Source organism: Macadamia integrifolia, chromosome 14, assembly GCF_013358625.1.
Source record: "Macadamia integrifolia cultivar HAES 741 chromosome 14, SCU_Mint_v3, whole genome shotgun sequence".
Taxonomy (NCBI): domain Eukaryota; kingdom Viridiplantae; phylum Streptophyta; class Magnoliopsida; order Proteales; family Proteaceae; genus Macadamia; species Macadamia integrifolia.
The window spans coordinates 4289239-4302792 of NC_056570.1; the positions used below are offsets into that span (position 1 = coordinate 4289239).

Sequence of the window (13554 nt, forward strand, 5' to 3'; positions counted from 1 at the left end):
TCTTTTCGTACCGACTCTGTCTAAGCATAATTATATGTTAAGATATAGTGTTATTTCTTCCTATCTTTTTAGGGATAAAGTTTATTGTGGGGCAGCGCATCCTCCATCATAATTTATCTCTCTTCTCCTCCATTTGAAATGACCTATATAGGCAGATGAGAGAGACAGATTATGGGAGGCATTGGTGGAGAATGCACTCCTCCACAAAGAACGCTTTTTTTTTTTTTTAATCATTGAAGTAAATCTTTTTTTTTTTTAATCATTGAAGTGAAAAAGATTTAAAAGAGGTGGAGGTGGAGGTGGAGGTGGAGGTGGAGGTGGGGGTGGGGGTAAAGGTGTGAAACATGTAGGACCCTATTAAATAGTAGGGGAAAAAGATCCCCACATACGTAGTGAGGGGATGTTTTCTCATGCTTTCTCACATTTTGACCATGTAGGTTCGTAATGATGTCTCCTTTTCATTGATCATATGGAATCATGTATGAAACCATTTTCATTGTCACGAATCATGTGGCATATGAGATTCCCTCCACGTAGAAAAGGAAAAAAAGAAAAAAAATATAGAAAACCCTTGTCCCAAATATTAATGAGTGGAGTAGCCCACCACTCCACCCATGAAAGTTTTCATTGTATAAATTAAGCACATGGAATGAAGATTTGATAATTCTAATGGTTGAATATATGGTTTAGATTAATTATACGTAATTTTGTAAAAACAAAGTTTCATCATTTATATATATACTCATATTTTTACCTAGTCGTTAAAGGTCAAAATAGCCTCCCAACATTCTCAGGGTAAAACTATGTAATTCTCGCTCCCTCTAACCGAACCTTGTGCACCGAGTAGCCCTTTCTTTTATGTATTGATACATTTTCCATGTATTTTTGGACATCCATTTGTTTTTCAACAGGAAAATCTATCTTCAAAGTTATTTTAATGTCAGAAACACCTATGGCCAACACATTTTGTAAATAATCACTATTTTTTATATGAAATTTGAACCCTATTCGATCTACCACGTGAAAGATATTAGTCATGGACCACGCAGCTGTACTGGTTGGACCTCTCTCTCTCTCTCTCTCTCTCTGTGACATTGTGAATTGTGGAAATCGAATCTCTTTCATTTTTCTCCCTGGTGATTGTGATAATGACGATGTTGATGAGGAAGGGACAAGAAGGGACGATTAGAGTCTCCAGATAATCTGGTCTACTTGTCGTTCTTGGGCTACGTGAGCAATGACGATATCCGATTACAACAGTCGCTTAACTATATACCAAGTAGAACCCACTTGGCTTAATGGCTGGGTTTGGTTTTCTAGGAAGGAGAATGCGTTTCCGATCTTCCCTGCTGTCTCTCAAACACTATACTTGTTCAGAGACGCTTCTTTCGATCATCTGTATAGTTTCTTTCTTTACTCTTATCTATAATTCATGTTCTGTTTTTTACATTTTCAGTTAGAGAGATTTCTGGGTACAGAAAAATTGTGTTTATTGATTAAAATTACAAAATAAGGGATTTAAAATGAGCAACTTCCAGTTTCAAACGACTTAGATCATCAACGGGGATATCGGATATAAGGGTTTATGGATGTGTTGAACTATTTATTAGGACTACTGAGAACCCACTTGGAGAGTGGTTATTTCTAATGTGAATGTTATTTCAGCTATGATTTCTGAGACCCTGTACTTGTACTGACATTAGTCGAGCTCTTAAACAGGAACATCGGCAAGGAAACTTTTATGAAGCACCATTACTCAAGGAACAATAAGAAAATATATACCATCTTTAGTCCAATAGAGGTGTGTAATGAGTTACAAAATCTTTATTTCCCATAACTTCACAAGTTGTCAGCTTTAGAGATTTTTTTTTTTTCTTTTTCTTTTGATGAATAAAAACATTTACTAAGGGGGGAAAAGAGGAGAAGATTTCTATTCCTGACCTTTCCTTCTATGTTAATGCAGAGTTTAGAGAGCAAATAGATACAACATGATGGATGATCTCTTCACTGTTTTCTGTGGGGATTGCTCATACAAGGGTGGAAAACAGTGTGGTTCTGTTTTTATGTTCTTTACTTATCCTTTTTCGTGCATCAACAATGCCTTGGCCATTGGCTTCAATATCCTTCTCCTGTTCATGTTGTTACTCAACTCCATTCACAAACCATCACCAGCATTGCTTCAAACACCATCCTGGGTCCATGGCATTTTGCCTTCTCAGATATTCTCTTCAATTTTTAATGGCGGTTTAGGTATGGTTTACTTTATTTATGGGATCTGTTCACTGGTAGAGAACTTGAGAAAAGGGCAGACCATTCTACCTCTACATCAGTGGCTGGTGCCGTTATTTCAAGGCTTTACATGGTTCCTACTTTCTTTCATCGTTAGCCTTTGTGGAAAACAACTTACCAAAGCCTTTTTGAGGCTTTGTTCCGTTACTGCCTCCTTGTATGCAGGAATTCTGTGTTTTTCTTCTCTTTTGGCTGTAAGTGCGGGGAAACAGACATCGGTTAGCATTGTTTTGGATATTTTATTGTTGCCAGGAGCAATTCTATTGCTGTTTTGCACTTACAAGGTATACAAATATAAAGAAACCGATGATGCTATTGGCAGCGCTGCCCTCTATGCACCTTTGAATGGACAAGCCAATGGCAGTGGTAAAACTAATTTGGATAGCAATGTGAATCCTTATGCTGAAGCTGGATTTATCAGTAAAATGTTATTTTGGTGGTTAAACCCCTTAGTGAGGAAAGGTAAGGAGAAAACCCTTGAAGAGGAAGATATACCCCGCTTATGTGAATTAGACAGAGTAGAAACCTGTTACACCCACTTCATGGAACAACTAAACAGGCACAAACAGTCCAATTCGTCTACACCACCATCAATTTTGTGGACAATAATCTTCTGCCACTGGAAAGATCTTCTAATTTCTGGGATCTTTGCATTGCTTAAGATAATCACACTGTCTGCTGGTCCTCTACTTCTTAATGCCTTTGTTCAGGTTGCTGAAGGAAAAGAAGTCTTCAAATATGAGGGTTATGTATTAGTCATCTCTCTATTCATTTCAAAATGCATAGAATCGTTGTCACAAAGGCATTGGTACTTCCGCAGTAGAATAATCGGTCTCCAAGTCAGGTCTGTTCTCTCAGCAGCTATTTATCGAAAACAACTTAGACTCTCAAATGCTGCTAAGATGACACATTCAGCTGGTAATATAATGAACTATGTCACTGTAGATGCTTATAGAGTTGGTGAATTTCCTTACTGGTTTCATCAAACGTGGACAACAGGCCTCCAGCTTTGCATTGCATTGGTGATTCTATTCCGTGCTGTAGGGCTTGCAACATTTGCAGCCCTAGTTGTAATAGTACTCACTGTCCTGTGCAATTCTCCCCTGGCCAAACTACAGAACAGATTCCAGACTAAGCTCATGGCAGCGCAAGATGAAAGGCTGAATGCTTGTTCTGAGGCTCTTGTGAACATGAAGGTGTTGAAGCTGTATGCATGGGAGAACAGTTTCAAGGATGTTATAGAAAGACTTAGGGCTGAGGAATATGTATGGTTGTCAGCAGTACAGATGAGAAAAGCGTACAACATAATTCTGTCTTGGTCATCCCCAGTATTGGTCTCAGCAGCTACTTTTGGGGCATGTTACTTCCTTGGTATTCCTCTTGATGCTAGTAATGTTTTCACCTTTATAGCAACTATACGTCTTCTTCAGAATCCTGTTAGAGCAGTCCCTGATGTTATTGGAGTGGTCATTCAAGCAAAGGTTTCTCTTGAAAGAATTGTCAAGTTTCTTGAGGCACCTGAGTTGCAAAATGAAAATATTAGGCAAAAGTATGAAGCTGAGGAGTCCAGGCACTCTCTTTCTATCAAGTCAGCCAATATTTCATGGGAAGAGAATCCATCTAAGCTCACGTTAAGAAACATAAATTTAGTGGTTAAACCGGGTGAAAAAGTGGCTATCTGTGGAGAGGTTGGCTCAGGAAAATCAACCCTTTTAGCAGCAGTTCTGGGAGAAGTTCCACTTATAGGGGGAACTGTAAGTTCTTGTCATCTACCGCCATTATTATTTTATTTGTAGTTGAGAAATAAAATTTTCAATTCTGTAAGAACATATTTATGATTATTTGTTACCTTGCGATACAACTTGGTGTAGTTTCTGATACATAAAGTCAAAATCTTAGCGTCATATTCTTGGTGTCAGTTGGGACTCCAGTGTTTTGTACTTTCTCGAAGACTTCTCTTATTAAACATTAGAGAGCACATACTTTTGTGATGTTATATTAGTTATCAGATTGACCCCGATTCCTAGCCGGTTATTGGCATGAATCTGCCTATAAAAATTTCAAATTCATGCAGGACATCCGGTTCCTTACGAGAAATTAAACCTGTCATCATTCTTCAGAGATTGTTGAGTGTCATTAATATACAGAAGAAAAAAAATTGTGAAGATAATGTTCATACATGTTTTTTCATGTAAAAAAACATACCCAAATCTTTATATGGTTTTCTGATTCCATATTTGTGTATGCTCTGTTTGTTATGTTGGGGGCATAGCCAAGATAAATACCATATCCAAATACATCATAGGACATCTTTTCACTGTTAGGAGCTATATAATGGTCAATGAAATCTGTAGTAGAAATTTTCATCTCATTTTATTTGTTATGTCAGAAGTGGTCATCTCTGCGATATCTATTCCAAATGACCTAAAGTTCTTGATTATGTTCGGAAGCGAATTATGTCAGAAATCACTGTTGATCTATAACTTTTCTTCTTGTGCACTTACAGATTCAAGTTTATGGAAAGATTGCCTACGTTTCTCAGGTGGCATGGATCCAAACAGGAACAATACAAGAGAATATTCTGTTTGGTTCTGCCATGTATAAGCAGAGATATCAAGAAGTGCTTGAGAAATGTTCATTGGTAAAGGACCTTGAGATGCTACCCTTCGGTGATCTGACTGAAATAGGAGAAAGAGGAGTTAATTTAAGCGGTGGTCAGAAGCAACGCATTCAACTCGCACGTGCACTGTATCAGGATGCTGATATTTATCTTTTGGATGATCCATTTAGTGCCGTTGATGCACATACTGCTATGAGCCTATTTAATGTAAACACAACTATTACCTGCATGCAATAAATGCGTATTTGGCTACCGTCTAATATCGATTGTCTAAAATTTTGGTGGCAGGAATATGTGATGGGAGCTTTATTAGGGAAGGCAGTCTTACTTGTAACCCACCAAGTTGATTTCCTTCCTGCATTTGATTCTGTTTTGGTAAGTTAGTAATCCATTTCCATTTCAGTACTTATCAGTTTCTGGATCATCTTTTTCTCGTGTTGCCAAAAGGATCTTACTCTAAGATGACTTTTTGTTTGGGCCCCCCGGGGGGGGGGGGGGGGGGGAGGGGTTGGAGGGGTTTCTTATTACTGAAAAAGAGTATCTGCTTATAGCCTGATAATGTCAGTAATAAAGGATTGGGTTACCCATTGAAACCATGTTACTAAAACTCGGATCGGATCGGTATTGGCCCTGACCGATCCCTGATACTGACTGATCTGGTACTGATCCATTAGTAAGGCATAAGGGTAAACGGTAATAAAAATGGTTTTTATTGAAAAGCAAGGGTAAAGTTGTCCGATACCATCCGATCGAGGGTGATCCAGCTTGTTATTGGCCTTGACCGATCTCGAGATTGATCCTGAGATTAAAACCTTGGTTGAAGCAATGGGTCAAGGCCAAAGACTGAGTAGACTTTGCCAAGATTATTCCTATCTAGTTTTTATTAAAAACTAAATTATAAAATGGTTTGACCAAACCTAATGTCTGTTTATAGAAATCATCAAATCCCCTGCTCACCCGTATATTTAAGAAAACTAGTGGCTACATGTACCTGGCCAGTTTGTTCCATAAACTCTTAAAAGAAATTAAAAAATGAAAAATTGAAGCATGTAAAGGGGAAAATAGCATACTTTGCCAACCTAGTTTGAAAAATTGGTCTCTTAATGCATGCATGCAACTTTAAGTGGACTTTGTAGTAGTCATTGACCCTACGTGAATAGAGATAGCTACTTAACAAAGATTGATATTCTATAAAAGAATAAGAAGGAGAGCTCTTATAGCCTCCACACAAATATTTTGAAAGCTTATCTATAATTCTGTGCAATTATTTTGATGAAGTTCAATTTCTTGGCAGTTAATGTCTGATGGGGAAATCTTACATGGTGCTCCTTATTACCAATTATTAGCCTCTACTCAAGAATTTCAGGATCTCGTCAATGCACACAAGGATACTGCGGGTTCTGGAAGGCTAGCCGAGATTACTTCTCTACAGAGGGGTAAAATTACTTCCAGAGATATTAAGACGACTTACACTGAAAAACAGTTCAAAGCAACACCAAGAGATCAGTTGATTAAACAAGAAGAAAGAGAAACTGGAGATACAGGGCCTAATCCTTATATACAATATCTTAGTCAGAATAAAGGCTTATTGTATTTCACAATTGCAAGTCTCGGTCATGTCATATTTGCTGTTGGGCAAGTATCTCAGAACTCTTGGATGGCTGCTAATGTTCAAAATCCTCATGTTGGCAAGTTGTTGCTGATCGTAGTCTACTTGGTGATTGGATGTGGTTCAACATTCTTTTTGCTCTTTAGATCATTTTTCATTGTTGTTTTGTCCATCCAGTCATCGAAGTCCATATTTTCTCAGTTATTGAACTCTCTTTTCCACGCGCCGATGTCTTTTTATGACTCAACTCCACTGGGAAGGATTTTGAGTCGAGTGAGCTTCTCCATCATAGAACTTACACAATGAAGTATGCCTAAATAAAATTTTGCAAACTTATATTGTTTTCTTGTGCAGGTCTCTTCTGATTTGAGTATTGTAGACCTTGATGTACCGTTCAGTTTAATTTCCACTGTTGGGTCTACCACAAATGCTTTTGCAAGTCTTGGAACATTGGCTGTTGTAACTTGGCAAGTTCTATTTGTCTCCATACCAGTGATTTATGTGGCACTACGCTTGCAGGTATTACCATAATAAAATTCAAGGTATTGTTGTAAGCGGAATTATCTTTATCAAATTCCAGGATCTCATAATGCACTCTCCATTTCCTATGACATAGTGACGAGGATTTATAATAGTAGGTCATGACATAAATTATGGATGTCTTCTGAATTTCAAAATTTGCAGAAACTTCTTATCAAGCATCTAATGAACAAGACAACAAAAATGGTCTTGTGGAGACAACCATAACCTCATTCAAATGCTCAAAATTCAAAGCTACCTGATTTACTGTATTCTCTTGGATGATGATCAGAATGAATGGTAAAGAAAACTACATAGATGTGATGATAATGTTCTTATGGTTAGATCAATCCCAATTGTTTTTCCTTTATGGGGCCTGCGGAATGGTCCCCTCAGCCCTGCACAGTCAAAGACATAGTCACACAAATGCACCATGGATTGAAGATGCATCCATATATAAAACTAGATAAAATAAAAGAAGAGAAATTACAAGGATTCCTTCTTCCTGTTCTTGTTTCTGTAGTTTTGATTAGTCTTTTTTGAATTCAATTAACCCTTCTCAGAAACCAACTCTTCTGGATTTTGGTTTTAACCAACAGAAATACTACTTAGCTTCTGCAAAGGAGTTAATGCGGATCAATGGGACCACCAAGTCTTTTGTAGCAAACCATCTAGCAGAATCCACTGCTGGAGTCATGACAATCAGAGCATTTGAGGATGAGGGGCGATTTCTTGCAAAGAATTTCGATGTCATTGATAGAAATGCTAGCCCATTCTTCCACAATTTTGCAGCAAATGAATGGTTAATCCAACGTTTAGAACTTTTGAGTGCCACTGTTCTTTCCTCCTCAGCACTTGCTATGGTTTTGCTTCCTCCAAGAACTTTTGGCTCGGGTGAGTACCTATTGTTATTATTATTATTGTTATTTTTTATCAATAAAAAATTTATTGAAAAAAACAAGGACAACAATCCAATTGTCTAGCCACGGGTGAGTGCCTATTATTACCTTGCTTCAGCAGTTAAGGTTGTTTCCCTATTCCTCATTAGTCTTCATATCTCAACTAGATACCTGAATTCGAAATATTGTCTTAGTATGAAAGCACGGAATATAGGTCTTTAACTCTTTACACATTCACTGTTCAAATTCATTTTAGGAAAAATTAACATGTTCTCCATTATTTAGAAAAAAAAAAAAAAATGATTTAACCTCCCTACTCTGAAGAAAAATATTTAATTAATTACGACTCTGAAGAGAAACAAAATAATCACCTATTGGCCCCCCTTTGAAACAGTTTGTTAAGTTGGGGTTAAATAATTTATTCAGATTCCCACTTCATACTTTTCTCTTTTGCTTATTAGAATATGATTTTTTTTTTTTTTTGAGGGGGGGGCTGCAGGGGGAGTGAAATTAGAACTTTGTAACTTAGTTTAATTTCATGCACATTCCTTGCACCATGAAATCTCGAGGATCATTTGCACAACAAAGTAAAAGTTTGAGTACTTATCATAGTATCAATATTTAACAATATTATTGATGCAGATGGGTATCAACAAACCTATAGTTGAAGGATAAGGGAGCCGGGCCACCAAAATAGCCTACGGTTCCCCTTTTTGGAACCTTACGGTTCAACTGACCTTTGTCTGGGTGTTTTCTGGTCACTCAAACGAGAATCATGGGGCATCTCTAGTTTTATATTTGTTTGTTATCTTTTAATTATTCAGTTGTTATAGAATTCCATTAGAATATAACTCTATCTTATTAATTTGTAATAGTTATCAACTACATAAGTTACTTGTAGCTTTAGGACACTCCCATCATCGTTGGAGAGTTTTTTTTTTTTTTTTTCTAGTTGGATAACTTTTTTACATAGAGTTTGAGATTCTTCCCTTCACCCACCCCACCCCCCCAAAAAAAAAAAAGAGAAAAAAAAGATTTTTGATGAATAAGAAACTGGCTTTTGCTTTAATGGAGCTGTGAGAGACAGCAACAACCTCAGTGAGATTCCAAGATTGATCAGGTGGGAATTCTGATATTTTTCCCTTCCCTCTGTCCTCTTCTTCTTCTTCACTGTGGTGACAAGTAAGTACTGCTCTGCTGTGTTGTCTTCCTGTCTTATTTGCTGTTGGTTTATTAAGGTTTTATATCCCTGGATATTGGAGGAGATAAGGAGCAAGTTAGTTTCAAATTTGCTGTTTTCACAGCTGTTGGCACCCTTTTTTTGGGTGGGTTTTTAGCTGCCAATTGTGACCATCATCTAGACATCTGACCCTTAGATTTTAACAGAGATTAGGAGGAGTTTATATCTGTCCTGAAAGGGTGGTTCGACCAGGCTTTGGTGCCCATCCGAGCCACTGATTGAGTGATAGCAAAGTTCCTAGATTTTAGGAACTAGTTGTTGCTATTTCTGAAACTACCCTACGGTTTACAACCTCACCGTTGGATTATCACTGAAAATTTGGATTGATTGATACTGATAAAAGACCTACCAACCTAAATTTCAACCACATCTGTCTGGTAGATTGTGAGATATCAGCACTCTCTAATTCTGATTCTTTTAATAACCTGTGATCCTACCTTTGGGTTGGGGTTCTGTATCTGTTGTTAGGGGTAGATTCCATTAATTATTTCTGTTTCTTAGGGATAAAAACTTCAGGTAGCATATATATTATCTTGCAATTAAATTTTATTTTCTGGTCTTCATTATGTATTTCTTTTTTCCCCCCTTATGAATCTCATTTACCTTATGCATTTATTTGAATATTAAGAAGCCATGCTTGTAAGACTTATTCTGTAGATTGGTGGGATGATAAATCAACTTTTAGGCAAGAGAAGAACTCTTTATGTAATGTTTGAAAACACTTATATGACTTACTACAGGTTCTTGCATATGAAATCACTAACTGGACTTTTTGGTTACTAATCTTTTGATGGCAGGTTTTGTTGGAATGGCACTATCTTATGGTCTTTCTTTGAACATATCCCTCATTAACTCTATTCAGAACCAGTGTACACTTGCAAATTACATCATTTCTGTTGAGAGGCTTAACCAGTACATGCATATACCCAGTGAAGCCCCTGAAGTCATTGAAGAGAACCAGCCCCCACCAAGTTGGCCATCTGTGGGAAAAGTGGAGATCCATGATTTGAAGGTAACTTATCTATTAGAACATGTCCGAATATGAGTGTGATTTCAGAATAATTGTTTATGAAAATAATATATTAATATACTCCAGAAACTGTAATCAAGCAGATCAGATATAGGCCCGATACTCCACTTGTTCTTTCTGGGGTCAGCTGTACATTTGAAGGAGGACATAAGATTGGTATTGTTGGCCGCACTGGTAGTGGGAAAACGACTTTGATTGGTTCTCTGTTTCGCCTTGTGGAGCCAGCAGACGGAAAGATCATCATAGACAACCTTGACATCTCCATGATAGGGCTTCATGATCTACGATCACGTATTGGGATCATACCTCAAGATCCTACTCTTTTCAATGGGACATTAAGATACAATTTGGATCCGTTATCACAATATACTGACAAGGAAATATGGGAGGTATGACAGCTGTTAATTTGTTGTTGCTTTTGAGTTATATTAGCTTGTGAAACTACCAAGCAGAATTTTGCTAATGTTCACCCACTGTGGCTCCGGGAATTCTATTAACAATACGATAAAATTGCTTACATCATTACTTTCCCCAATACTAGACAGCAGGAGCTGCGGTTCCAACAGTGAAGTATTCAAAACTCTAATTCGCAGTATTGACTGTGATAAAACCTGTGAGACCACTTAATGAAGTAGTTCTCAAATTGAATGCTTGTTAATCCTCTATGGCTTGGACCTCCCATTTGCACGTTTACAAAACTGGACCTGGTCTGGAAACCAGCTATGCGAATGAATATCTCAACAAAGAAGTTGCGAGACCAATGAACTCTTGAACATAGTACATAAACTTGATAGAAATGTCAAACTTTTAAGATAAAGTTCCTCTTCATTATGGTAAAAGGTTAATCCATTAAAATAACTACAGAATTTGTCCAATTCAGAGGTTTGATGTGACCATGAAGTAAGCTTTGGAAACAAATTCCATGTTAGGCAGAACGAGTAGTTATTTGAAAATGGATTTGGTCTCATCATCAGTACCAGTTTCCGTTCAACTTGCTATAGCTAATTGCTTCTATGTTCATGCATTTTTGAAAGGTCCTTCGAAAATGCCAGCTTCAAGAGTCTGTACAAGAGAAGGAAAAGGGTCTGGATGCTTTAGGTAAGAAGATACTTTTATTTCTTTATTTCTTCTCTATCAGCTATGAATCGTTCATGACCACCTAAAATTACAGTAATAGAAGATGGATCAAACTGGAGCATGGGACAGCGGCAGTTATTCTGTTTGGGCCGAGTTCTGTTAAGAAGAAGCCGGATATTGGTGCTTGACGAAGCTACTGCATCAATAGACACTGCAACAGACTCGATACTCCAGAAAATCATTAGGACGGAATTTGCAGATTGCACTGTTATTACAGTGGCCCACAGAATACCAACTGTAATGGACTGCACAAAGGTGCTCACCATGACCGACGGTAAGTTTTCAACCTTCAGCCTATGTAATGACCAACATAGAAGAGTCCCTACCATAGGGTAGGAATGCTTTTTGAAATTCTTGAACGGATACTGGCTATCCTATTAGAGAAGGTATTATTATTTCTTCCTTCTTCTGGCAGCCACCATCATTAGATCTTCAAGCCAGTTCCTTCGGATAATTTTTCTGGCTGAAAGCTTATTCTATGCTAGAGGGGTTCCACAACTTGTAGTACCAACTCAAACTAGCAAGCTGGTGGTCTAGAAGTGCAAGGATTATTCCCATGTTTATGCTGATCCCACCCTCCCCTCTTAAGAGAGAGAAAGGGGATCCTTCAATATTAACCAGTTTATACGAAAAAAAAAAAAAATACTCCTTTTGAGTTGTCCAGTTTTATGAAAATAAATTACCTATGAAAGAATGAACTTTATTTCTCCACTAAAATTAAAATAAAAAAGGAGTTAATTATCAAGTTCTTGGTTGACTGTTAATTACCAAGAGTTAATTAGGTGCAATGGTAAGGTTGCTCCATAGTGACTTAGTGGTCGTGGGTTCAAGTCGGGAAACAGCCTCTATGCAAACGGGGGGTAAGGCTGTGTACATTATGAACCTCCCCATACCTGTAGTGGCAGGAGGCTTCCTGCACTGGGTACGCTTTCTTTGGTTGAATGTTGTGAACCTTCTATTTTCTCTTTTTCAGGAAAAATAGTAGAGTATGATGAACCAACTACATTGATGAAGAGAGAAGGATCGTTGTTTGGTCAGCTTGTCAAGGAATACTGGTCACATTTCCACTCAGCAAATCAACATTAGGTAATGAAAGACAGTTCAAGAAGAAATTTAAGGAGGGAATTCTGGGCCCAGGCCCCAGTGGGAGGAAGAGTCCCAAAGGCTTTACGTTTGTATATTTTTTCTTTGAAATGTATCATGCTGTAATGAGATTCTCCTATTGATTCAAAAAGTCAGGTCGTTCCCAACTCTAGATGAGTGTGTTTGGTTGGCAAGAAATTAATTGAGAAAAAAAAATACATAATAAGGAAAACCAATGATGATTTTAGGGAGAGGGCTCTCTACGACTGGAGGAATCTACACCACACTAATGGTTGTCTTGAAAATGGTATTATCCACATGGGCTGATGGGCTCCACATGCAGAGTAGGATTGGGTGGGGGGTGGGGGTGGGAGGTGGGGGGGAGGGGGAATGTGGGAGGGTTCCCATGAATTTATGTCTTTGCCCAATTTTTTATTATTTATTTATTTTTTGTGTGCAAGAGATGGCTGTTTAGTCATGTTGCTCCTGGTCCAAAATGGATGCCAAAGTGATAAGTGTAGCTTTTGAAATCAAAATCTAATCGATTTATTTTGACATAGTTTGATCCAGTTTAAAAAAAAAAAAAAAAAAGAATTGTGGTGTATTAGGTCACTGGAAGGCACAAAGAAATAACAAAGGGAAAAAGAATCAATGCTGACTGGGGACAAAGAATGCAGTCATCACATTATGTTCCACTGGTGACAAAGTAGGACACTAATTAGTGACCAAATCACTAATAAGTAATAACACATCCCTTTTTTTTCTTTCCTTATTATTATTTTTTGTAATATACTCCACTAACCTGAGTGAAAAATAAATTATAGTTTCTGCTTTAAGCACCCTGTGTTTTATCATCCCCAAAGTTGATAGAGACATGTTCCCATGATCCATTTAAGTGGCTTGAGTCCATATGGATCACAACATCCTACCCACCTGCTCTAAAAAGTGGGATACATCATTGTAAAAGTTTTAGACTTTTGCTTTTAGAAAGGGAAGGAATCAAAACTACTAATATGGTCAATGGCTGATTTGAAATATGTTTTCTGGGGTGACTTAGACATTTGTTCTTCTTGTTGCTCTCTCTCTCTCTCTCTCGCTTGAAGGGATGAAAGGACTGCAAACAGAGAA

General features: G+C 37.6%; 1 protein-coding gene across 1 annotated transcript; it reads left to right on the plus strand.

Annotated features, from left to right (window-relative positions):
• Window positions 1-1136: 1136 nt before the first annotated feature.
• LOC122061621 (ABC transporter C family member 10-like) lies at window positions 1137-12598 on the plus strand. Its single transcript, XM_042625010.1, has 13 exons — window positions 1137-1398; window positions 1720-1801; window positions 1964-4043; window positions 4796-5116; window positions 5198-5284; window positions 6204-6791; window positions 6873-7037; window positions 7637-7931; window positions 9974-10188; window positions 10290-10595; window positions 11241-11304; window positions 11378-11617; window positions 12317-12598. The coding sequence occupies exons 3-13, from the start codon at window positions 1989-1991 to the stop codon at window positions 12427-12429; spliced, it is 4449 nt and encodes a 1482-aa protein (XP_042480944.1). The 5' UTR covers window positions 1137-1398; window positions 1720-1801; window positions 1964-1988; the 3' UTR covers window positions 12430-12598.
• Window positions 12599-13554: the final 956 nt, after the last annotated feature.